This window comes from Miniopterus schreibersii (assembly GCF_964146895.1).
Source record: "Miniopterus schreibersii genome assembly, chromosome: 3".
Classification (NCBI taxonomy): Eukaryota; Metazoa; Chordata; class Mammalia; order Chiroptera; family Miniopteridae; genus Miniopterus; species Miniopterus schreibersii.
The window spans coordinates 10,649,693-10,674,763 of record NC_138103.1 but is presented as its reverse complement, the minus strand read 5'-3'; the positions used below and the strand labels follow the sequence as shown (position 1 = coordinate 10,674,763).

The following is a 25,071-nucleotide window of genomic DNA, read 5'->3' as shown; positions in this document are numbered from 1 at the left end:
GATCAGCAGCCTGCTCTTCCTACAGCAGAGCTCAGACCACCTCCTGCCTGCCTAAAAGGCACATCTAAGCCACATTCCCCAGGAGTTCTAGCCAGAAGGTCTGGAGTGAAGCCCAGGACTCTGCATTTTTAACAAGCTCCCCAGGAGATTCAGGTGGCTGACCCAGGCTGCACGTGGGTAAGCAGAGCTGTGTGGTGCAGCGCTGCCTGCAGGCCATTCCTGCGAACTGCAGCACTCCCTCAGGCCCCCAGTGGCCTTCCACATCCCAGATTAAATTTGATCACCAAGGCCAGAGAAACCTCACACCCAGTGTGGCACTCACCCAGTTCTTCTTCCAAGTAGGTAATGTGTCTCCCATTATCCGTGAGGGCCTTGAAAACTTCCAGTCTTTCGTGGAGGTCTTCGTTGGAGGGATAATCTTTGATGACCTTGAAGAAGAGGGCCCTGAGAACACCCAAGCGGTCTCCCTGAAGACAAAAATCATGAGGTCAGCAGTCCTGCTAGGATCCCCTGGCCACCTGGGCTTTCTGAGCAGCTGTAAGAAGTCCAGGAGTGCAGTAGGCTCCAAGACTCCCAACTCTGGGGCCCTTTCTTCTTCCCACAGGAACTGGCTGTGAGGGACAAACTGGGAACATCAGAGTAGCTTGGAGTAGTGCACCAGACGCACTGGTCATCGGCCCCGAGAACATCCAAGTGGTGTGAAGCACCCACTATATGTGAACGGCATGTGTGAAGCACCATGTATTCAGCTGTGGGCACAAGTGTGGGCACACAGTAGGGACAGTGCAGTTCTGCACCCTGCCTCCACCACACTCACAGCCCAGGGTGGGCACATTTATGCTCACAGAACAATGACAATGGTCTAACCACACTGAGGGTGACAGGGCCTCTGGGGCAGCTGGGAGTGGAGTAGCGGAAACAGGAGAGGAGGCGAGGAGCCTTCCAGGAAGGGATGGCAAGAGGTGTCCTGAGGGGTCCGGGAACAGCAGAGACCAGTGTGGCCAAAGCACAGTGAGAATGGGCAGTGGCCCAGGAAGAGGGAACAAGGTCAGCAAGAGCAACAGCACAGTGGCTCACTCATGCCAAGCACCATTCTCATCATTTTGCACAAATTGCCTCATTTACTCCCTAAAACATTCCAGAGGAGGAAGGAGCCACGAGCATCCCCTTCTATAGGTGAGGAGATGGAGGCTCAGGGAGCTCCAGGGACTTGCCCAGGGTCCCACAGATATAAGAGACAATGCCAGGATACCCACTCAGGCCGTCTAGCTGCGGAGACCCTGGGAGCCACAGCCCCTGTACCTGGTGCACTCACCAAAGACAAGAGTCCAAGTGGAACCAGCAGGAGCAGTCAGTGGGCGGCCCAACATCATCCCACACACACCCATCCCAGCTCCACCTGAGCACAGACCCAACACCCCTTACCTGTCCCTGCACGATAGCCTTCAGGAGAGCCAGCACTGCATGCCGGGCCTCTGGTGGCCGTTCCGGCTGCAGCAGATCTGCGACAGCTTTCCAGAGTGCTTCCACTGCATGCTGCCACCAGTGAAGAGGGGATAGCAATTAGGGTGTGCTGGACCCCTCGAGAGCAAACAGCAGAGAACAACAGGGTCTTTTGACTTAGATCTTGTGCCATTAAAGCCCATATCTTGTGTACCTGTCACAGTCCATAGTGACCATGAGCCTGATAAAGGGAATAGCTCCAAGCCACTTCAAAACCCTCACCAGGCCACAGGTTAGGGGAGGGAGAAGGGCAAGCAGGACAGCTTCTCCATCCTGCCTGCCTCCAGAGATCGCAGGGAGTCCACCTTAGAGCTTGCTCAGACTCTGGTGGGAAGAGTCAGTAGAAGAGTCTCAGAACCAGGAGCACCACAGTGGTCCCTGGGCCTATAGCCTGACACAAAAATCTACTCCCTGGCTTCCCTCTGTGTAAACACACCAGCCCAGCTATGGGCCACTCAGTATCACATCCCTGCCCCACCTCTGCTGCCTGACTTGATCTGCCAAGAACTCTGTGCAAGCTTCTGGAATCTGCCTCTTTAACTAAGTCCACCTAGCTCATGGGAGACCCGGCTCCTGTTCCCTACAGCTACCCAGAATCTCTCTCTTGTCACCTTCCCTTCTCTACATTAACCATACCAGACTCCCTTCAACCAAGGTTTTCAGACCACTCACCCTTTCTTGAACTCACTCCTTTTAGGAGTGGGACTAAAATGTCTTTTAGATGTTGTCTTATCAACATTCTGACCAACTTAGGATACACTTGAACTTTCACCTTCTTTGTCCCATTCACAATACACCTATTGATGCAACCTAAGCCACAACAAAATGGATTCTAAGCTTGTAGACTATCCCAGCCTCATAGGCCTATCTTTCTATTCACATGACAGCAGCTCAGCCACATCTCACCTTTCTGTACCTATACAGGCAACTTTATGAACGCAGATGCCTATTTTCACATTTGTCCTTGGTAATGTGCAGCTTGCATGTTTCAGATAGAGGTTATTGTCACCCTTAGCAGATCTGAATCTGCTAGGTGTGAGGTCCACATCTCCCCCCGCCACCCTGTCACTCACACAAAAGCTGTGCAAGGCTGGAGCAGAGCCCTTGAAGTGCTCTAAGGACAACTTCCCACTCAGAGCATTGGATGTCAGGAGAGAGCCTGGAAACAGCTGGCCAAAATAAATATGCCTATGTCTGTAAGGCTGCTTGATACCATCAACCACACTCTCTCCCCAAAAGACACTGAGACTGGTGTGCCTCGAATTGTTCTCTGTAAAACCTATCTCTTCCCTGACACTCCTCTATTTTTCCTTCCCCCAAATCTGTAATAAGAGGACAAGTAAAAGTGCATTTCTGGTCCAGCCCTCGTGGCTCAGTGGTTGGGCGCCGAACCAGGAACCTGGCTGGAGGTCACAGTTCGATTCCCAGTCAGGGCACATGCCTGAGCTGCGAATTGGTGATTCTCTCTCATCACTGATGTTTCAATCTCTCCATCCCTCTCCCTTTCTCTCTCTCTGAAATCAATTTTTTTTGAAGAAAGTGCATTTCTGGAAACCACTACAAACCCTTTCTCAGATCTGCTAGAAAAGCCTTAATTCCTTTGTTCTCCATCTCCACATAGGATTGGCCCCTCAGGGCATTTTCAGAAGCTTTCCCGTTGTCACTAAGATAAAAGTTAAATTCTCTAAAATGGTGTATATTAGTTCTTCAGCAAAGTTAGCTGTCAACACTGCTCCTTAGAAAGAGCCATATCAGGCTTCTAAAATCTGGCTTCTAAACAGCTCACTTGCATCAGAGGTAACCCAACTGAGACAGACCTACCTCTTCAAATTTCTTCGTTTTTGCGACTTCACAGATCTGCCCTATTGCCCGAATGCGATTGTTGAGGCCACATTCAACGCTCACTTCCTAGAGATGGTAAAAGAATGAAAAGGGGCTGTGCTCAGGCAACAGGTCTCCTAACTGCCAATCACAGACCACCCTAAGACCTGTACCATATTTCCCACGGTGCAGACTTGCAGCAGACCTTTCTGAAATTAGGGATTACCAGTTCACGACTCCATCTCAGTGGAGTGAGAATAGACTTTTTTTCCATCACTGCAATTTAGCACTGTGATAAAATTTATATCACATAAAACTCACCACTTTAAACCATACAAACAAGGCCCTGGTGGGGTAGCTCTGTTGGTTAGAGCCTCATCCCGATATGCCAAGGTTGTGGGTTCAATCGCTGGTCAGGGCACATGCAAGAATCAACCAACGAAGGCATGAACAAATCAATGTTTCTCTCTCTCTCAAATCAATAAAATAAAAAAAATTAAACCAATTTATTTTTTAGTATATTTAAAATGCTTGTAACTACCTCCACTAATTACAGAACACTTTCATTCCTTCAAAAGGAAACCTCACATCCATTAGCAGTCATTCCCAATTCCTTTCTCCACCCAGACCCTGGCAAAGGCTAATCTGCCTTCTGTCTCTACAGGTTTATCTATTCTTGATATTTCATATAAATGGAATCATACATTATGTGCACCTTTATGATTGGTTTCTTTCATTTAGCATGTTTTCAAGGTTCATCCATGTTATAATTAAAGTGTATGAGCACTTCACTCCTCTTTTATGACATGTAATACTCCTTTGTATGAATGTATCCCACTTTGTTTATGCAGCTGACCCTTGAACAACACTGGGTTTGAACTGTCAAGGTCTTCTACAGGTGGATTTAAAAAACCTGCGTTTAAGGAGACTTGAGGTGGTGAACACACAATGTACAGATGATATATTATAGAATTGTACACCTGAAACCTATATAATTTTATTGACCAATGTCACCCCAAATAAATTCAATTTTTAAAAAACCCAAAACTTGCATTTAAAGGGACCTGTGCAGTTCAAACCTGTGTTATTCAAGGGGCAGCTTACCAGGTGATGAATATGTTTTGGTTGTTTCTGAATGGGATACTTTAAAAGCACAAAAACTAAGTCCTAGCTGGGTAGCTCCAGATGGTTAGAGCATCATCCCAATACACCAAGGTTGCTGGTTTGATCCCCAGTCAGGGTACATACAAGAAGCAACCAATGAATGCATAAATAAGTGGAACAACAAATTGATGTTTCTCTTTCTCTCTCCCCCCCAAATCAACAAGTAAAAGTTTTAAGAGTAAATAAGTAAAATAATAATAAAAGTGCAAAGACAACATTTATTTATGGGCAAAGCATGGTGTCAGGAATGTGGCGAGGGATTCAAATAGACTTCTCACAGGAACTCACAAATTACTAGCTTACACCTGGCTATAACCCGAATCATCTGTGGAGACCATGACATTCAGAACAGAACCCATACCGTAAAGTAGGTTTCCTTGCATAGACATCTGAATACTAACTCATGTGCTGAACCATGTCGCCAAGGTTCTGACTGCCTGAATCTCCAGAAAAAAGACATGTAAGTCTCCCTGGTACTGGGGACAGCAGCCCCATAAAGAACGTCACCAGCAACTCATCTCCCACAGAACCTGTTGACATACCAAACCCAGCCTTCCTTGCACCTCCCACGAGGCCAAAAGGGAAGACACAGGTAGCTCACTCACTTTCAGGATTTCCGCTGTGATGACAAACTCTGTCTGTCTGCCCTCTGCAGACCTGGGATTTGGTCTTGGAGTTCCCAGTCCCAACAGAATCTTGAACTTCTCCTTCAAGCCTGAATCTTTGCTTGTTGGCTTGGCCATGGTGGGCAGGAACGCACCATGGGACTCCTCTGCGCGGAGGAAACAAGCATAGCAATCTCAGAAACAACTCCATACACCTGCCCCTGCGGACCTGGTACAGCCACCCAGGAATCCTAGGTCTCTGGTGGACACCTCCCCTCCCACAGCCCCTGGATAGCACTCAACAGCAACCACCTGTCCTGGTCAGAAATTAAGCTGGGAAACACCAGGCCGCCCGCCCCTTAGTGCATGGGGTGAGGAAGGGGAATTGGGGGTGAAGGGCGGCCACCGCGCGCCCCAGGGAGCCCTGACGTTAGCCATCTCTCTTCCCTGCATTTAAGGAGGGCTATCAAAGGGACGCCCCCTCACCCGCCAGGACTTAAAACCTAGGAGTGCTGGGAGCTCCAGGGTCAGGCTGAGTGGGGCGCGGCCTAGACCCGGACCCCGGCTACTCTGGGTTCGCCCCCGCAGCCTCATCACCGAGTAGGCCCGGCGCGGCCGCCTCTCCTCGTGGCTGGGCCGCACCGCGGTCTGGGCGGTGGCCAGTGGTCGGGGCTCCATGAGCCACTCACCCCAGCGGCGCCCGCTGCGCGCCGGGCGCGCCGGGCCGTCCCGTCCCAGCGCCGAGGAGGGAGCACACCCCCCAGCCCAGGCTGCCGCCGGAAGTGCGCGCCGCCGCAGCGGATGGCGTCCGAGGCCGCCGCACGGTTTGCTGGGAGTCGTAGTTCTAGGTTTCTCTTAGCGGAAAAAAAACAAAACTAGGTGAGAGACGAGTCACATGACCAGGCCGCGGGGGCCGCCAGGATGTGTAGTTCGCAGGAGTCCGGCATGAACAACGTGGGCTTGAGGATGGTGACCCGCAGCCGGAGCCGGGGACCTGGGGCCGGACCGAGGGGGAGTGGGGAGGAGGCTACGCTGCTCCAAAGGGGAGAAGCGGCCGCAGGTAGCGCCACGACCCTGCAGGGAAAAGAGGGGAGGGGAGAGGAGAGGGAGGGGACTGCAAAGGACTGAGGGCCGGGGTCCCGGGTCGAGGCTCCGAGCCTCGTGGGCTGGGACCTGGACGTCGAACGTGGCGGACCCGGCAGCAGCAAGCAAGTTCCGCGGCCCCACGTGCAGCTGGGCTCTCACCTGGCCCTCAGTTCCCAGGAGTCAGGGGCAGGAGTCCACAGGGTCTGGGTTCCGGGCGCGCACACCTCCCCCAGTCCGTCCCACTAGCCTGTCCTGGGATGTTCCACTTGCGCCAAGCTATCTGTGGGGCAGACTGGCCGTGTTCTCTTATAGCTGCTTACTTCTCAGAGAAGTTGGGTGCCCAGGACACCCGAAGCCAGAAGTCCTCTCCTTGCCGGAGGGTGCCTCTTAGAGATAACAGAAAGGCATATGGCCTTCATTATGTTTATCCTGTAGTCATTAAGGATCTCCTCCGTGCCTCGCACAGGATTGACCAGTGAATGAGAATGCCAGGGCCTCTGCATCTTGTCCTGTGGTCATGTCTGCAGGATTGGCCAGAGGGGGATTCCCATAGGCACCCAAGGACCCCAGAGGGTAGTCCAGAAAAAGAAGATCCACCAGGAGCATGGCGGGAGGAACGGGCTGGAGGGAACAGGCAGGTGACAAGTCCAGCCAGGTAGGCAGGAGTTTTGTTGCCAGGACAGAGTTTGGAGTTCATTACGAGTACAAAGAAAAACCAATGAGGACTTTCAAACAGGAAGTAACACAATCCACTTTTGTCTTCCAAAGTTCTCTCTGACAGTGTGGAGACTAGATTAGGGGGCACCATGGTGGAGGCTGTTACCAGAGTTCTCATGTGTTAACTTGGACTTGGTCATGGGGGCAGTGGCACAAAGAAGGCTGACCTGCTCTGGATGCGTGCTACAGAGAACAGAGCACTTCCAGCAGTAGTAGGTGATGGATGCTTGTTGAAAGAATGAATGATGAGAGGTGAGAGAGCAGGTAGGGCAACACCTTATCCTTACCTGTGTCCCCCATTGAAGAGACTGGCATTTTTTTGCAGAAGGAAGGAAAAGCCACCACCCTGTGAAGCGTCAGCGGAAGGCACAAAGTCTGAATGTAGCCTATGAAACCTCAGATGGTGAGAAAAGAGAGGGGACCAAGTTGCCAAGCTGGGAGCCTCAGGACTGGCAGCAGCAGCTGGCAAACATCCGTACCATGAGGAGTGAGAAGGACGCGCCTGTGGACCAGCTAGGGGTTGAGCACTGCTATGACCCCAATGTGCCCCCAAAGGTAGGCAGGGGCCCCATCTGCCTGGTGAACCCCTTTTGAACAAGATGCTTTTTTCCTTTCAGCCTGTGGCAGGGCACAGCCTGACACTTGGCAGCTCTTAGGTGGCACCTTCCCCTGCAGGCACCACCCTGAGAGGATGCACACCTGGGACCCAGAGCACTGGGCAGCATTACTTGCTTCATTGTGGCCAATCAGCAAGTCAGGGTTACCTGTGGCTTGGGGCCTCATGCTCTGCCAGCACAGTGCTGGATCATTAGGGGCGTTAAGTAGGTTTGCTGATAGAGGAACCTAGCCTGGAGCTTGGTCCTTTGACCAACGTGATTCTAATCCCAGCTCTTGCACTGGGTGAGTTGAGCCTCAGTTTGCTTGTCTGCAAGATGGGTAGTAGCATCATTCACATACCAGTAACAGTAATAGACAGTGGTTGCTGCACTGACATTGTGCCAGGTACAAGCCTAACTGCAGTAAGAATTCATTTAAGCCTCACAGTGATTCTGAGAAGCAGGTGCTATTATTGTTCCCAAGTTATAGATGAAAAGCAGGCCCAGGCTAGATCCCACACACCTCCCCTCATTGGCCAAGGTGTGTAGGAGGCTGGTGTCCCATCTGTTTTCATGTGGGTAAAGGCTTGGCTAGGGCCTAGCCCACAGTGAGCACCCAGGACTGACCACCATTCTGGTCCCTGACACTGTGAGCAGGTTCGGAGGTACCAGGTGCTGCTATCACTGATGCTCTCTAGCCAGACCAAAGACCAGGTGACAGCAGGCGCCATGCAGCGGCTACAGGCCCGGGGCCTAACAGTGGACAACATCCTGCAGACAGATGACAGCACCCTGGGCACACTCATCTACCCCGTGGGCTTCTGGAGGGTGAGTCCAGCCTGTGTTGACCAGGGCTGGGGTTGCCACTGGCCTGGAAAAGATATCAGGTGGCTGAGGGCAGCTGTGGGGGTACAGGAGGCTGGGCTGGACATTTCTCGCCACACGGGCCTGGATGTGAGTTTTCACTAGAGCCCCCCGGCCCTCTGAGCAGCCTACAGGGGGCCAGGCAATGGGGCCTCAAGGCCAGACCCTGGAACTCCTTGGCCTTTCCTGTTTGCAGCCCACCCCTTCCTTCCTCCATCTCCCCACCCAGCTGCGTGGCCCTTCCCTTTCTCACTGAGGCTGCCCACCCCTTTCCCTTTGTTTACTCTGAGCCTCCCTGGAGTGTGTTACCCACTCCCAAAGTCCCAAGAGGCCCAGCACAGGGTGGTGGGTGGGCAGATTTGTTGAAGGTGGCCAGGCGGGTGTGGCTACTTCCCCTAGGCACTGGTGTGGGTTGCAGTGTGTCAGATGGGTTTTAAATAGCCCTGTCTGCTCAGGCACAGGATGGGAACCGCCCAGCTGGCCTGTGGGCTGGCAGGGAACCCCAGACTCCAGCCTTCCTTCCTGAAGTCCCAGGTGCTGCTGAACCCAGCTCCTGGCATGCTGGTCCTGCCCAGCCTGCCTGGCCTCTGGGAGTCATAATGGGTCTGGGGGGAACCCAAACTAGACCCCACAGACATGTCATTAGCCCAGACAGATAGAAGGCAGGGCCTGCATTGGCCTCCCTTAGGCTGCCCGTTTCCCTTGGTTCCCACCTCATTGGGGGACAAGAGCAAGCAAGTGTCTCTGAGTGTCCTAGGCAGGTGACAGACAGCTTTGGGCACCTGTGGTTCTTCCTGGGGCCTTATCCTCCCAGGTTGGACTCTACCTCTTGCCTCCAGGACTGAACACCTCCCCTCATTTTTCAGAACAAGGTGAAGTACATCAAGCAGACCAGTGCCATCCTGCAGCAGAACTATGACGGCGACATCCCAGCCTCTGTGGCAGAGCTGGTGGCACTGCCAGGTGTTGGGCCCAAAATGGCACACTTGGCCATGGCTGTGGCCTGGGGTACTGTGTCAGGCATCGGTGAGTGGCATGTGCCCATGAGGAGAGTGGAGCTTGCTGACTGCTGTCAGGGTTCCCCACATCCTGTGACGCCAACTTAGGTCTCCTCATCCACAACTCAGCCCAAAGGGTCAGAAAAGTATTCCCAGTACTGAGCCAGCCCTGTCCCACCCTGAGATAAGTACTGTTGGGAAGAGCTCCCACTTGCTGAGCAACTACTTTGTGCTGGGCTCTGGGGATAGACTCGGGTTCTGTGCTATGTAAGGGAGAGAGACATTGCACAATCCTCACTGGTGGGGTAGAACCCTCATGGGGGTGTGCATCCAGGAAGACTTCCTGAGGAAGTGGTAACTCATCCAAGAGCTGAAGGGTAAGGCAGGACCAAGAGGAGGAAGTGTGTTCCAGGTAGAAGAACAGCATCTGCAAAGCCATGAGGTGGGAGAGAGGTCCAGAAGCAGGAGGCTCTGGAATGAATGTGGGCAGATTGGGGTGATGTGAAGGCAGGGGAACCCAGGGAGAGGAGGAACAGTCTAGAGGGATGGGGAGGAGGAACTGGGGGTGGGGGAGCTCCTTCCTGGAATCCCTTTTCTAGGTCCAGGTCTGGCATCCTGTCATCGGAGGATCTCTGTTTGGAGACAGGCTGTGGGTCAGGGTGTGGCAGCTGCTTAAGGTCTTTGCCCAGAGAGTTGGGGCTTCTGGCCCCAGCAGCAGGCCCAGCCAGCCCAGAAACCATGGTTTGACCCTGTGACCTCTCTGTACTGCCCAACCCTGGGGCTTCTCTGGGACTCCTGCAGGAAGGGCTGGGAGGGGGTGGGGTCCCCTCAGCTTCTGCAGCTTGTGAAGCCTGCTCCCTGGGGTGGGGGCCCTTTTCCAGCACTGCCCATGAATAGGAGGGCAGTTAGGGGTCACAGCCCCAGAGAGCCAGAACTGGGCCAAGGAGGGGGCCAGGGCAGAGCCTCCCCCCACTAGGGCTCCTGAAAATGCCAGCCTCTCAGCAGATACTTGAGCTTATCTGGGTGGCTGTTCTCAGCTGCTCTTTCCCAGGAGTGGTCTGGCAGGTCTGTGGGTGATGGGCCCCCTGCCCACTGCCCTGACAGGACAGGGTGGGACAGGGCAGACACAGCAGGCAGGAGTGTCAGAATGTCATCCTTTCTGGTTGTCTGTGGGCTTGGTCCCCCACAGGGAAACCCTAGGAGAGCAGGCTTTGCCTCCAAGGAGTTTCCCCAGGAGCGGCTCCCTTGATGAGAAAGCTGATCCCAGCTCTGCCACCTCACCTGTGTGACCTTGGGCAAGGCACTTGGCCTCTCTGAGCTTTGGCCACAAAGCAGAGGAAGCAGTGGCCCTCCTGAACCAGCCCACAGCAGGTTCACACAGTGTGGTGTGACCCTAGGCTGGGCCTAATGGAACACAGTCACCTCCATGTTATGGAAGGGGAATCTGAGGCTAGAGGGCTCAAGGGTATAATCCCTCTACCTGGGCTTGTTAGCAGGAGAGGAAGCTGATGCAGGGACTGGCTTTCTCTTTGGCAAATAGGAAGAGGGAACAGGGACTGCAGGTAGCTGGGCAAGGAGGCCTGAGTGATCAGGTGCCCAGGCTGAGCTCTGAGGAGGCCTGTAAAGGGAAGCAGGGGCTGTGGCCCAGGTGGGCAACAGCTGCAGCTGGCCTGGCTGTGCTTCCCACTCTGTTCCTTACAGGTGCTGGCTCTGTAGGCAATGACCTCATACTGGCACCCACAGCCAGTGACTGGGCCAAAAGGCACTGCTCCCTGCACCCCAAATGAGGTCCTCTGGTTCCTGGCCACAGCCCCTGCCCAGCAGTAGGGATGGCCTGGTGACCCATTCCCATGTCTGGCTGGTACTGTGCAGTTCTAGGCCCTCCTCAGCAGCTGTGTGGGAAGCCAGGGTGACTTAGACCCCCCCCCACCAACCTGGGCTAATGATGGGACCATGGGCAAGAACGGGGTGGTCTGGGCCTGCTAGTGTGCCCCACATTCATCCTGCCCTGTCTCCAAGCAGCAGTGGACACACATGTGCACAGAATTGCCAACCGACTTAGGTGGACCAAGAAGGTGACCAAGTACCCGGAGGAGACCCGTGCAGCACTGGAGGAGTGGCTGCCCAGGTACTGCAGCAGGGGCAGGACGGGGTTCCCCTCCTCCTTCCTTCGAGCGCGCTCGCGCGCGCGCTCTCTCTCTCTCTCTCTCTCTCTCTCTCTCTCTCTCTCTCTCTCTCTCTCTCTCTCTCTCTCTCTGCATTAACCCACTCCTATCCCCACAGGGACCTGTGGAGAGAGATTAATGGACTGTTGGTGGGCTTTGGCCAGCAGATTTGTCTGCCTGTCCGCCCGCGATGCCACGCCTGCCTCAACCAGGCCCTGTGCCCAGCTGCACAGGGACGCTGAAGGCCATGTATATTCTGCGACTTTGCTGGGGAGCTGCAGCCTGTTCATAATAAAGTTTGGGGGTTTGCAACAGTTGTGATCCGACTTCTACCCTTGGGAGTGTGTGCATGAGTTTTGTGTTCCCCTGCTACATGTCTGGAATGGGGCTGCCTGGGAGGCCAGGATGTGGACGTGACAATCTGGGCTGTGTACTTGGGGGGAGGGGGATGCAGGAGCCCAGACTGAAGAGACGGATCATGGGAGCCAGCTGTAGCCAGCTGTTGGGAAGCCTGTTGGGGACGCTGGAGGCCTGGGCTTCCTCCCTCCCTCCCTCAGCAGATGGCTGGGGGCCCAGAAACACCCCCTCTCCTGAACTTGTGCACCCTGAGAGCCTAGCCTCTGCCAGGAGGCCCCACCCCCAGTGCTTACAGAGCCACCTGGCCTCCAAAAGAATGCCAGGAGGCCCAGCTGGGTACCGCAGGGCATGAGGCCTGACCTTTGTACCTGCTGGGGGGGCTATACCAGGGCAGAGGTGCTCATGGGGTACCAAAGGCCCAGAAAGTCTCAGGGGAGGTGCCAGCAAGGGAGTTGGGCCTCACTAGGCAGAGGAGGTGAGCAAGGGCCTCAGAGAGTAAGGAGCGCAGAGCTCCACGGGAAGGGGTCCCAAGTGGGCGGGGGCAGGGGGCAGGAGCTGAGAGGAGTTGGGGCTTGGCTACCAGGTGGATGGATTCAGGGAGGGGAGGTTTAAGAATGAGACCTGTTTCCAACAGCTGAGACTTGGGGATGGAGCTGCTAGGCTGCTACCTTCCTGCCTGGACCACCACTCCCCCACACCCGAGGGCTCAGGAAGGACAAAGGCGGCCAGGGGTCTGAAGAAGGCCTGTTTATTCCAAGGGCACAGATGTGCTATGGCTTACAGGGCAGACAGCAATGTCGATGGGTTTCCAGGCAGAGTCGGGGTCTACTGGGGGAGGGCTCCAGGTGGGGGCCAAGCCGAAAGCCTGGAGTCACCCCTGGGGTAGGCTCTCGTGCAGCCACGCTCCCTAAGCCTGGGGGCTGTGGCGCAGGAACAAGGGGCCTGTCCAGAGGCTGCCCTGTTCAGGGGCAGGGGGCCTCCATCCTCAGGCCCCTGGGAGAGCCCAGGCCCTGCAACCCAGACCCCTGGTATGGTGGGGACATAGGGGGTCTGACCTAGTGAACCCACACGCCAGAGAAGGTAAAGATGGGGCTGAGGGGAGGGGACACATCTGGCCTCCCCAGCCGCACCTGAAGCCCCTCAAGCAGCCTGCCCACCCCACTCCATCCCAGGAAGCCCCTGGAACTCCCACCCGATGGCTGCTGCCAAGGAGGAGGAGGAAGGGGTGGGGAGGAAATGGTTTGTAGAGAAAGGTTTGTTTTATTGCAATTATTTAGAGAACACGTCCTGGCGGGGGCGGGGACTCTGGTATTAAGTGGAAACATGTGTGGAGCTGGAGCTCTTTTTGGAAAAAAAGCAAAACCACAAATTCCTTTAAGTCAGCAGGCCCAGGCAGAGCTTCGAGGGCCCCGGCCCCTAGGGTCACCGCTGCCTCTCCCTCTCTCAATGTCTCTCATACTGGGGGCTCCCTGTCCCCAATCTTGCTGCCGCGTTCCCCCAGCACCCAGGGGTGGGGGGATCAGGACGGGGACTCACTGGGATGTGGATTGGTTCCTGGGTGGTGGTGGGACCACCATGGCTTCTGGGGGTGAGGATGCACCTCCTCCAGTCCACTGAGGCTTGGGGAGCTCTGGTCTGGGCCCAAGGGGCGAGGCCCAAAAGTCCGTGCAGGTTGGAGGCCCGGGTCCAGCAAATGTAGTGAGGGGCTCAAAAGTTGCTGAAGATCTCACGCTTCCGGTTCCAGTCCATCTGTGGTGCCCGCTTGTTGACCCGGGTGGCTCTCGCCTTCTCCTTGGCCTCAGCCGCCGTGGGGCTCAGGTGGAGGCCACTCTCCTGAAAAGGGTCGTGCTTCCAGGTGCTGCTGTCCTGGGGGGGCGGGGGGGGGCAGGTAGCCAAAGTGAGCCCTGAACTCAAGTTCCCAAACTGATAAATAACCCTTCCCAGGGAGCTTATACCAGAGGCCACCTAGTAGGGCTCAGGCAGTAGGCCCAGGAGGGCTGCCTGGAGGCAGTGGCCCCACCGCCCAGGTTGAAAACTCCACAAACACCCACCCCAAAAGCCTCTCTGGCCCCTCAAGTATAAGCCCAGCAGAGGAGGCGGGTGGACATTGGCTACCTCATTGCCCTTGTCTAAGTCGGGCAGATCGCTTCGGGACAAGAACAGTGAGCCACCACTGAGCTGGGAAACCAAGGGCAAGGCGTAGTAGCTTCAGAGGCCCTGCCCCGGAGTCCCTGGCCCACGCACACACCAGGGCTGCATTTATTCCTCTACTACGCCAGGCCCAGTGTAGACAGGTCGCTGGACACTAAACAGTGAACAGGCAGGTGGCCGGCCCTGGCCAACTCACAACTGGGAGGGGCAGTTTTAATGCATGAATCACCCACATGAGAGTCACCTGGGGCGAGGCCAGGACCAGCTTCCTGAGGAGAGACTGACACTCCAGGCAACCAGTGCTGGGCAGGGGGAAGAGCAAAGGCAGCAGCCCTGGGCCAGAGGGGCCTGCTTGCCATGTGGGCTGGGGCGGACCCAGGGCAGGATCCCCAGAGGGCAGTAAAGCTGGGAGTGTCGAGGCCAGATTGGGTGTCACAACTTGAACATACAACGACAAAGATGGGGGCTCTGTCAGGCTTGGGGACTCCCAAAGGTGCCACTGCGATCTCCTGGACCCACCCTGTCCACTTCCACCCACCCTCTCACCTGGGCAGGGCTGGTCCCATTGGTGACAGGTGATGGCAGTGGACCTGTGGGGATAGTATGTCAATGGCTGCCCAGCTCTCATGCTCCACCCCCACCCCAGTCCGCCAGGGCAGCAACCCACCTTCCACGTGCTCCTCAGTGGGTGTGACCCGCAGCCTCTTGAAATACTCGTCTGTTTCGGGGTCCACCACTAGTAGCCGGGCCTCATCCTCTCGTGCCTTGATGCTGGCGACCACCTCTGCATGGCGCAGCCCCTCCACATTCTGACCATTCACCTGCCACCAGCAGCATGGGATAGCACTGAGGGCAGCCCCCACCAGCCCCCCGAGCTGCCTGGCCAGGTATGGCATCAAATATTAATCAATGTTGTCACCAGCCGCGGCAGCAAGAGGAATGCCAGCTCAAGTTCCCAGAAACTCCCCTCCTCCCAGGGAGGACCTGGGGCCCAGACACAAATGGGGGACACAGGCATAGGCATGCAGATGGCAGACATAAGCACAACACACACACACAGGGGACACAGGCACCTGACACCCCAAAGCCTCAGTGATGGGTACCTCAATGAGTCGATCCTGGGCACGGAGGCCAGAGTGGGCGGCAGGCGAGCCCAGGTCCACTGAGCGAATGTACTGTCCTGGCCGGGACTTGTCACTGTGCAGGTTGAATCCATAGCCCTGAGGGCCCTTTCGAAGGTGGCAGAGCCTAGGGCGAAGCTCTCTTGGGGGCCCATTAACATCCTGCAGGCACATGGGACTAGGGGTCAAGCTACAGCTCCACCCCCAGAGGCCACTGCCACCACCCCAAGGCCTCTGGCCCCCAGTGTGCAGCACAGCCGTGGTGGTGGCAGGAGGGAGCCACAACCCCACACTGGGAATCAGGCCCTGCCCAGTGGCAGAGACAAACACTGTTCACCCATGCCCCAGGGGGGCCCCATTAGGCTTTCTATGACTGAGCTCCAGCTGTGACATCTTGGACAAAGCCCAAACCCCAAAATGACTTCTGATGGGGCCAGGGGTCTTAGGGATGTTGGGAGAACCAAGAGGCTCAAGGACAGCACTGAGCACAGGCCAGGGTCCTGAGAGGCTAGGCGAGACCAGCTGCCACTCCGCTCAATGTCCTAGATGGCTGTCCCCAGGGGCCCTGCCTGCAAGCGCCCCCCTCCCCACCTCCCTCCGTGAGTGTGGGGCTCGCAGTCCTGGGCTTGAGCAGTTTTGTTTTCTCTCCCATAGGGCTGGTGGCAGTGCTACAGTGTTTGCTTTCACATTCCAGAGAGAGCTGGAGCCACCCTCACCTCCACCCCCACCCCCGCCAGGCCCAGAGACCGGGGATGAGCGGCTGGGGCTGCTGCGGGGAGCCCAGGGAGAGGCCCGAGGGTGGGGCCTGCCTGCTGCCCTCCCAGCTGAGACACAGTGCCCTGAGGGTCCCCCAGCAACATCCCAGGGCCCTGCCTTGCTTTACCTCTGGCATCCTGCAGTGGGGCTGTGGGCCAGGGAGCAGTGCCGGCAGAGGCCAGGCCCCAGTACCCCCACCCAGCTGGGGCCTGGGGCCGTCAGTGACCGCAGTGCTGAGTGACCAGCGGCTACTGGTGCTCAATTAAACATGGCGGTGGCCGGAGAGAGGAGGCAGCAGCTCAGGTTTCCCAGGACGCTCGGGGCTCGAGTGCGCGTGCAGGTGAGAGTGTTCAGGGTGGGAGTGCTCACTAGGCCCCTCCCTTAAGGGTGCTGGAGGGACTGACCCTGGGCCAGGCTGGGGGTGGCACTGAACTCGGCCCTCAGAGAGGGTCTCCAGGCCTTGGGCACCTGCCTCCCTGCAGCCCAGGCCACCCCCTGGACCACTCCAGGCCACAGGCCTGCAACCTGGTTCCAAATCCCAAATCTGACTGTGAGTGCTCTGGTCTGCCAGTTGGTGGCCACCCGGCTGTGGGGCCAAGAGTGTTATTCCTCACAGGATGGGTGCCTTGCTCCAGGCTCAGGGCCTTCCTACCTGTCCGGAATACCCTCTTCCTGTCCAGCCTGTGCCCCTCCTCCAAGATTCCTTCTCTGACCCTCAAAGCCTCCCCAGAACCCCTGGATACCCCCCCTGTAGGCCACCATCTAGCACCATAACCCCAAGAACTCCAGGGACAGAGCTGCTGCTCTTCAGTTCCCTGGGGGCTTGACTGGGCAACATGGTCTACTGGGGGTGAGAGAGCCCAAATTCTCCAGAGCCCCACTATACAGACTTGTGTCCTCTCCCAGAAACACCTGGAGGTACAAGTGTGCAGCTTTGAGGAGGGCCCACACCTTCCCAGAGGCGCCTCTCAGGTATAGGCTGTCAGAGCATGGGTCCCGAAGGCTGGCTGGGACAGAGCAGAGTCAGAGCCCCGGCCATGCACGGAACCTGGAAGTGTGACATGACCACGCCTAGAATGTGGACATGGGCCCGGGTAGCAGAGGCACATCCCATGGTCAAGGAGACCAGGCATCCAAACATATGTTCCCAAACATGCTGCATAGCCACACAAGGCAACCCACAGCTGTAATAGGATGGCCCGGTGATACGGGTCCCTGTGGCCTCTTCCCACACCCTCCACATTAACCTTCAGGATAGGGTCTGTTAAAGCCCCCAAATGGGAAAAGAATTTGGAGGGCATCGATCTGGGGGAAATCTGGGGCCATAAGGCGAGGCTGAAGTCACATCTGGGTTTAAAACCATACTGACCATCCCTGCCTCAACCCAGCACAGCTGCCTCTCATCACACAAGCCAGGAGGTTTCTCCTAATGTCTAGCCTAAATCCCTCTCCTTAGGCGAGACCAGTGTCCGCGAAGCAACAAACCTGGCACTAGACCCACAAGCTGAGGGGCTGCAATGCAATGACCCAGCAGGGAGGCCCTGCGGGAGAGCAGGCAACAGAGGGTCCGGAGGGGGCGCAGGCGGGCCAGCGCATTGCTCACATTCCTCACGCCCAGCCCTGGCTCAGAGCACTTCCTGCCATCTCCCAGCCAGGCTCTCAGGCTCCCACGGCTCCCAGCAGGGCCGCCCCAGAACTGGACAAGCCCCGGCCTCCCAGCTGTGCCTGTAACCAGACAAAGAGGCTGGCATGGGGGTACCCCAGGAGCCAGGCTGTGCCCCCCCAGATGGTGACTCACCAGCCCTGGCAGAGAAAGGCCCTATTGTTGTTCAGGGTCCAGCTTGCTCACGCCAGGGTCCTCTCTCCTGACCCTAGGGGACACAGGCTAAACTGGTTGCTGGGGTCCTCACTGCCCGCCCTGCACCCACCCCACCTAACCTGCACAAGCCCCTGGGATGGGCTCCGTGGAGGGGCTCCTGGGACCGGGGCGGGTGGTGTGGAATTCCAGGAGTGGGCCATGGAGGTGGGAATAGAAGTGGCTGCCAGTGAGCATCCAGCTGGAGCGGCCTGAGCTCTCTGGCTGGCCCAGGCTGCCACCCCATTTATCTACCTCCCACTGAGGCCCAGGCTCCCCAGGGACAGGTGGGGACATAGGATGAGTCACTCTGGGGGACAGGGTGGTGGCTGAGTCCCCCTTCCTTACTTCAGCTCCAGCCCAGCGCCACCCCCCCGGCTAGGTTTCCGTCCCAAGAAGAGAAGGAAGTTGCTGGAAGGCCCTGCCCTGCTCCCAGGACTCATGGCTGGGGAGACAGGGAGGCAAGGGAGGAACCCTGGCCCAGAATAGAAGACAGTCCTCTTGTGGCTCATGGGGTAGAGGCAGGAGCAAGGAGCCCCAGAAGCCCTCTTGTAGGACAGGGTCCTATGCCAAGCAGTCACCCCCTGTAGCGCTCTGTTACCTCACTCACTCACAGACCCCAAGGGCCTCCAAAACCAGAGGATGAAGGCACAGACTGCGTGTGAGGGAGAGGAGTGCCCAGGGTCTAACAGTGCCCAGACGTGGCACCACTGGTTGCTAGTTGCCCTGGCTCAGTTTGGGGGCTGTCCCCTATTATCACTATCAGGATCAGCTGCACTGCAGATGCAGCCACCCCTAACCCTGTCTGGCCTGGGCCTGAATCACCACTGACAAGGCCCTGACAGCCCCCTAAGGGGGGTCCAGCCACCTTAGTGTCCTCCCCTGCCTCACCTCTCCCCTCCCAGCCCCAGGACAGGAGGTAAGGTAACTGAGGCGAGAGGGTGTAAGTGGCATGAGGGCCCTGACTCCACCTCAGCCCTTACCTCCCAGGGGCACGAGGGGTGGGCCCTTCACCCTGCACCAGAGCAAACCACACACATCCATCCACCTGGTTTCTCCTAACCCCTTAGAGCACAGCCCTGCATAGGAGCATCCCCCTCTCCCCACCCCCAAGCAGTGCTTCCTTCTGATGCTCTGAGCTCAGCCAGTAAAACTGGGGGTCTCTGTCCCCTGGGCCTCCTCTGGCCTTCTGGGGTCCCTGTCCCCAGGCCAGCCTGAACCACAGAGAAGCGTGCCAGTCAGGTCTCACTCTGTTCCTCCAAAAATACACCCAGAGGAAGCCCCCTCCCAGAGCTTCCTGCAGCCCCAGAGCCTGAAATAGCATAGGGGGAAGGCTCCACCCAAGGGCAAGGTGGGCCACCCCATCCTGAAGATAAGGCCCGAGGGCGAATGTTTTCCACAGGAAGGTGAACTCAGCCGTTTGTGTCTAAATCAATGGACAAACGCCTGGGGGTGGGGTGTGAATGCCCAGGAAGGAATGAGGCTCTGATCTCAGGCTCAGGAGGGGCCCAGCCAGCACACCACCCCAGGACCCCCCTGAAATGACAAACCTGACCCTAACACCCCCCTATTCCAGCCTTCGGTGGCCACAGGGCAAAACGCAAACTACAGGGCCTAAGACAACCCCTCCTTTACCCCACCCAGCAGTTCTCTGTCCTTGAGTAACCACCCCCAAACAAAAAGTGCAGGCCTGTGCTCCAGTCCAGGTCACAGGCACAGGACAAGGCAGATGTTGGGATCCCCTGCACACCCAGAAACTTTAGCTCTCACACCTCCACTGGGCTTAGGCCAGTGGTTTTCAAAGTGGCATCTGGGAACCCCTGGGCTTAAATCCCCTAAAGGGACTTGTTTTTCTTTAAAAATAAAAAAGGGAGAGAGGACAAGACAGACAATAACATGGGACTTCCAGGAGAAAGGAACTAGCAGCCCCAGGCTCTTCCTCCTGGCCTCCAGGTGCTTCCCAGGTAGGGTCACCAGCAACCCCCCCCCCCCCACGGGACACTCCCCAGGCCCAGACACCTAGGAGGTGAATTCTTTTCCACTTCTTCCAGCCTGGGGGTGGGGGGAAGGGCAGGGAGGAGCTGGAGGTGCTCCAACCCTATAAACCATCAGATGAGAGGACTCAAGAGAGTCTCCTCTTCGGTTCCCAACTATACACTGCCCACAGAGGAGGGCCAGCTCTTGTCCCCCAAGGCCTACACAGAACAAGCAGATCCCTAAAGACAGACATAAGAACAGGGCCACAGACAGATAAACACCTATCACAGGCACAGAGCTGGGCACACTCAGTCCCAGGACATCTGAGCAGCCTCTCCCTGGCTTAGGTTCCTCAGACCTAGGCTGGGGAAGGGGCCTTGTCAGAGTGGTCCCTCCCTAGATCAGGTAGTTCCCAGCAACCTGGGAGAGGGGTGGGGGCCAAGGACCAGGCTGCCCTCATCCTACCCAGCTTAAAACAGTCTCAGGGCAGAAAGAGTATAGCCAAGAGGGTAGTCACCAGAGACAAAGAAAGGCCCTAAGAGGCAGAAGAGACTGAGATAATGACTTCTGGAGGTGGCCAGAAACAGAGACTACCATCAAGAGGCCAAAATGGTTGTGGGAGAAGCCAAGGTGGTCCCTGTGGGTAGAATCTGCCATACCTTCTGGCCATCCTTGGAGCCAAGGCTGCCTGCACGTGTCCAGACCAGCTTTGGTTCCCAGGGGTCATGGGCAGGTGGAAGCCCTCGCTGGGCCATCTCCTCAGTGCAGGTCAGCTGCCGCCGGCGCAGCTCCTCGTCTGTCTCCTTGTCTACCACCAGCAGCCGGGTCTGCCCTTCCACAGCCTTGATCCTCTGGACCACCTGGGACAGGGAGGTAGCAGTGGGTCAGCAGCCAGCTCTCTGGGCAGCACATGGACAGTGGCACCACCCAAAGCTGGCAGGGCTCATGGGCAGGCGGCTGGCCTACTAGGGGTGGGTGGCTGGACCAAGAGGCCTGCCAGCTCCACCCCCCACCCCCAGGCTCCAGCAGCTCCCTCCCTCCTCTCCTGGGGCTCCTGACACTAGGGCCCTGGCTGCAAGGGCTTCAGTGTGGTCCCAAGGCCTTGGCTCAGCCCAGGGTCTTCTCCAGGAGGGGATGGGAAGCTGGGTGAGGCAGCTGTGCAGGCATGCACCTATGTTTCAGGGTCTGTCTCTCAGTCTGGGTTTGAGAGATAGTGCTGTCTCCCTGGGTGTCAGTCTGGGTGTGTCTGCGCTCATTTGTCTTTCTCAGTGGTGGGGGATGGAAGTCTAAGCCCGCCTCCAGGCCCTCCGTCAGCTCGTCAGCTCCAGATCATGACCGCAGGCCCATTCCTGCTGGACCTGAAGGGTTCCTGTGGCAAGGCACCTACTCAGGTACCACACAAGATGCCGTAAGTGGGATTCGAACCCAGCAGGCAGAGAAGGGGCGGGGTAGGTCCAACTGTGGGACAGGTGTGGCATGTGGCCCATCTGTGTGTTTATGCAGGTGCTGTGTGTCTAGAGCATGTGGGGGTCCATGGCGCACGCAGGCCAGCGTGTTCCTTGCAGGGAGAAGGAACAAGTGCCCACTGAGCATTGGAGTAAGGAGGGTAATATCCCCTCCCCCACCCCCACCCCAAGGCCTGGGGGAGGGCAGTTGGGGGCCCCCTTCAGCTGCTTGGCAGAAGTTGTCAACAGAGAGGAGGGCTTGAACCAGACCCATGCTTCCCTGGGCCTCTTCTGTCCCTCCTCTCTGCCCATGCAGCAGGACCCTAGCACCGTGCTGCTTCCCAACTGTGGTACCCAAAGGAGTCACTACACATTTCCAAGCATCAGTTTTATCATCTGTAAGGTGGGAGCTATAACTGCACGACCTCCCTCCTGGGGCAGTGGGAGGATCCCATGGGGTCCTGTGTGTGAAGTTCTAAATTTCTGTCTTCTATTTTATTTTAGAGAAAGAGGAGGGAGGGAGAGAGGGAGGAGGGAAGGAGAGAGAGAGATTGATTCACTGTTACAATTACGCATTCATTGGTTGACTCTCCCATGCGCCCTGACCTGGAATAGAACCAGCAGCCTTGGCGCATCAGGACGACCCTCTAACCAACTGAGCTGCCCATTCAGGGCCTGTGTGTGAAGTTCTTAGACCAGCACCCAGAGGCCTGGGACAAACAGGCGCAACGGTGGCAGTGGTGGCAGTGACGTTAAACAGCTTTGCCAGCCCCTCCCTGTGGCCTGTCAAACCAAGCCCTCTGACCCTGACACCCACCTTCCTTCAGTAAACAGCCTTATCAGGTTGACATTCTGGGTGGAAGACAGGACAGCAGACGGATAGACAAGGGCCCAGGAGCTCAGCTCCCAGCTCAGCCAAGGACCAATATATTAATCTCTAGACCCCAGGGCTGGACACTCTAACGGATCGTGGATGCACAGGTGCTGGGGGGACACAGAGGAACCTGAACAGGAGTGGCTGTACTCAAGGTGAGTCACTGGCCAGTGGGAGATGGACAGCCCCAGGAGTCATAACCTGTAGAGAGGAGACCCTGCCCTCCCTCCGGCCTTCATCTCCAGCTGCAGGAGGCAGGGGCTGCGGCCCAGAGACACCTGCACGGCCAGGCAGCCTCCAAAAAGAGGAATGTGCTGCCATCAGCAGTGATTCCTACTGGGATCCAGACACCATCAGCCAGGACACCCACGAGTACACCGGCTGCCAACACACACTGACGACTACACACAGCCAGGCGGGTTGATAGACGGGCCTGGACACACACAGCGCAGCTCATACACATCCAGGCATGCAGACCTGTGTCTTTTTTACACATCGCAGCTCACATACACTTGTCCAAACATGCAGATCTGTCCACACACATACACACCTAGAGTGCAGACTTGTATATTCACGTGCACACACTCACTGATGCAGGCACACACAGGTGTGCCCTTACTATGACACCCCTCAGGTACACATAGACAGTTGTGTGTGCACATGTGTGATCCCCTGAGGGACCTGCATGCTCACACCCAGCTGTGTGCACACACATGTTGCCCCTCACCTCCATACTTGGCACACCGAGGCCAGAAGAAGCCTAAAGGTCTAGAGCCGCAGTGCGGGCCCCTCCCTGCCAGGATTCCCCCTCCGCGGTGCAGGACTGCTGAGCTTGGAGGGTGAGGTGCTAGGAAGGAGGCCGGCGACGACTGCCTCGGTGGCTACATCCCCCACTTCCCGTCGCGGGGGTGGGCACGCAGGCCCTGGTGCGACCCCCTCCTAGCCGGGAGCAGGGAACTGAGGCCTGGGTGTAGGCAGCGCCGGGCCGGGTGGTCGTTGGAGCCTCCACGGACGCGCTCCTGGGGAGGGGCCCGGAGAGCTGGGGGGCGCAGGCACCCACCTGGTGGTGCGTTTCGCCCTCCACGTTGACGCCGTTGACCTCGACCAGGCGGTCTCCCGCGCGCAGCTCGGCCGCCTCGGCCGGGGAGCCGGGCTCCACGCGCCTGATGAACTGCCCGCGACGGCCCTTCTCGCCGTGCAGGTGGAAGCCGTAGCCGTGCTCGCCGCGCACCAGGCAGCACAGGCGCGGCCGCAGCGGTTCCGGTGTGGCCATGGCGCCGGCTACCCACCGGCAGGCCACGGGCTGGCCGCGGCGCTTACGGCCCCCGCCAGCAAGCCAGGGGCGCGGGGCGGCGCGGAGGAGGCGGCGGCGGAGGCGGCGGAGGCGGTGGCGGCGCCGGGGACCTGGCGGCAGCTTCCGCGGCTCCCGCTCGGCTCCCGTCGCCTCCGGCTTGGGCTGGAGCTCGGGCTGCGACACCGCCCCCGCACCGCCCCTTCTCCGCCTCCTCCGCCCCCAGCCTGGGTCCAAGCCATCCTGGCCTCGCCCCTATCTCGGCACCCTGCCAGCTTGGGGGAGCCCAGAGGAAGGCTGCAGGAACAGGGGGTTCCGGATCACAGGGAACCTCTCTGCCTCTCCCCCACTCTGGGCAGCCTCTTTGGAGTCAGCACCTTTGCCTCCTAGTCCAGGCACATTTATTGAGCACCTACTGCATGCACTGCACAAGACAGGAAGGTGGGAAGGGAATGGAGAAAGGGTCCTAGGGCCAAAGGAGTCCTCACAGGGGACAGAGGGTAACAACGAGGGCCACGGTCCTGTCCACCCTCCTTAGGAAGCACCAACAGCACCGCTGTCCATGTATCTGGATCCCTCCTGGGCCCACAGCTGCCCTGGCCCAGCGCAGAGTCCCAGGATAGTCCAAAAGGCAAAAAGAGGTTTGAAAGCGACATGACAGCAGCCCCTCCTTATCTACTGGAGGTCAGTGACTGAGCGACTCCCTGACCCTCCCCAGGAGTGTTTGCCCGATCTGTGCAGTGTGTGTCCATTAAGCATTCCCATCATCCCCTCCCTGTGTCAGGGCCCCTCACTCATGACCCTGCCCATTGTCGATGACAGAAAAGGTGGAAGGGTGGGGTAAGGAAATATTCTTGTCTGGCCGATGAGAGGGTCTTGGTCTTTGCTACTCCCCGCACCCTCCCCCCCCCCATCCTGACCTGGGATATAATGTGCTGAGGACACTGGTCTCTGAGCTCTGGCCTGTGGTCAGCACTGACCGGAGCTGTTTCCATACCCAGGAACCAGCATATTGCCCCTTTTCTGCCACCAACCCTCCTCTCCCTCCATTCTCCCTCTCCCCTAGCCTCTACTTCCTCCCAGCAAGAGTGCCCCCTTCCCCCAACCTAACAATAATCATCAGTGGAGAATCATTTCTGCTTTGTATTGCCTCTGAGTGCATTTTACCTGAAATAACCCCAGATGGTTCAGGCTCAGGCTCAGGCCATTTTACAGATCAGGAGACTAAGGTTTAGAGAAGAGACCCAGGCCAGGTTCCCCAGCTCCTCTTAAGCCCAGGGCTGTGAGATTCCAGGTCCACACTCTTCACAGCCTCAGATACAGGAAGATAACTGGCTGGAGTCCCCTTCAGTATACCCCTCCCTAGCACATACCTGGCACCCAGGAGTCAGGCACAGCCAGCTGAGACAGTTCCTCATGAGGGCAGAAGCAGGCTCTGCTCAGACCCAGACCTTGCTGCTACTTCTCCAGTGCTCTCAGCCTGGGTTCCCAGCTCCCACCCAAGTACAGAGCCTGCCTCTGAGCAGCCTCCTGGGCCAAAGCCCCTTGGGTATCCACACCCCAGCTGCTGCCCCTAAAAGCCACTTAGGCGGAAGCTGAATGGCTACTCCCCCATCCCCACTCCCACCTCTGAGTTCCTGGCTGATGCTGCCAAAGGCTCCTCTCTGGCTGGCCACCTCCATTTGTCTGTTTGCCTATCCAGAGGCTGCCTATCTGGACTGTGAC

At 57.4% G+C, this 25,071-nt stretch overlaps 3 protein-coding genes across 12 annotated transcripts in view; 1 reads left to right on the top strand and 2 right to left on the bottom strand.

The window, feature by feature from the left end:
- Positions 1-5,891, bottom strand: part of TSC2 (TSC complex subunit 2) — a 36,360-nt gene extending 30,469 nt beyond the window's left edge. For 4 of the 7 annotated variants that reach the window (XM_081131556.1, XM_081131558.1, XM_081131560.1 and 1 more), the window contains exons 1-5: positions 5,783-5,873; positions 5,094-5,260; positions 3,325-3,411; positions 1,426-1,536; positions 323-467 (exon numbers count right to left, since the gene is read on the bottom strand). In XM_081131556.1, coding sequence (XP_080987682.1) covers positions 323-467; positions 1,426-1,536; positions 3,325-3,411; positions 5,094-5,231 — 481 coding nt within the window. In that variant the 5' untranslated portion in view covers positions 5,232-5,260; positions 5,783-5,873. Of the gene's footprint in view, positions 1-322; positions 468-1,425; positions 1,537-3,324; positions 3,412-5,093; positions 5,261-5,782 lie in introns of all 7 variants that reach the window. The other 3 variants (XM_081131562.1, XM_081131557.1, XM_081131559.1) reach the window with 3 other exon arrangements.
- On the top strand, positions 5,866-11,855 carry NTHL1 (nth like DNA glycosylase 1). Of its 3 annotated transcripts, none has more exons than XM_081131565.1 (6): positions 5,866-5,972; positions 7,222-7,451; positions 8,150-8,320; positions 9,223-9,382; positions 11,377-11,482; positions 11,638-11,849. In XM_081131565.1, exons 2-6 carry the CDS (start codon positions 7,377-7,379, stop codon positions 11,759-11,761), a joined length of 636 nt encoding a protein of 211 aa, XP_080987691.1. In that variant the 5' UTR covers positions 5,866-5,972; positions 7,222-7,376; the 3' UTR covers positions 11,762-11,849. The 3 variants fall into 3 exon arrangements, with proteins under 3 accessions (XP_080987691.1, XP_080987689.1, XP_080987690.1); XM_081131563.1 differs by lacking the exon at positions 5,866-5,972 and adding an exon at positions 5,981-6,153 and having other exon boundaries at positions 11,638-11,855; XM_081131564.1 differs by lacking the exon at positions 5,866-5,972 and adding an exon at positions 5,992-6,153 and having other exon boundaries at positions 8,195-8,320; positions 11,638-11,850.
- A 753-nt stretch (positions 11,856-12,608) lies between these two features.
- NHERF2 (NHERF family PDZ scaffold protein 2) lies at positions 12,609-23,508 on the bottom strand. 2 transcript variants are annotated; one of them, XM_081133214.1, is made up of 6 exons: positions 23,116-23,508; positions 20,396-20,596; positions 15,131-15,310; positions 14,695-14,848; positions 14,574-14,617; positions 12,609-13,742 (listed from the first exon to the last, which is right to left on the bottom strand). In XM_081133214.1, the coding sequence occupies exons 1-6, from the start codon at positions 23,326-23,328 to the stop codon at positions 13,584-13,586; spliced, it is 951 nt and encodes a 316-aa protein (XP_080989340.1). In that variant the 5' UTR covers positions 23,329-23,508; the 3' UTR covers positions 12,609-13,583. The 2 variants fall into 2 exon arrangements, with proteins under 2 accessions (XP_080989340.1, XP_080989341.1); XM_081133215.1 differs by lacking the exon at positions 14,574-14,617.
- Between the last annotated feature and the right edge of the window lie 1,563 nt (positions 23,509-25,071).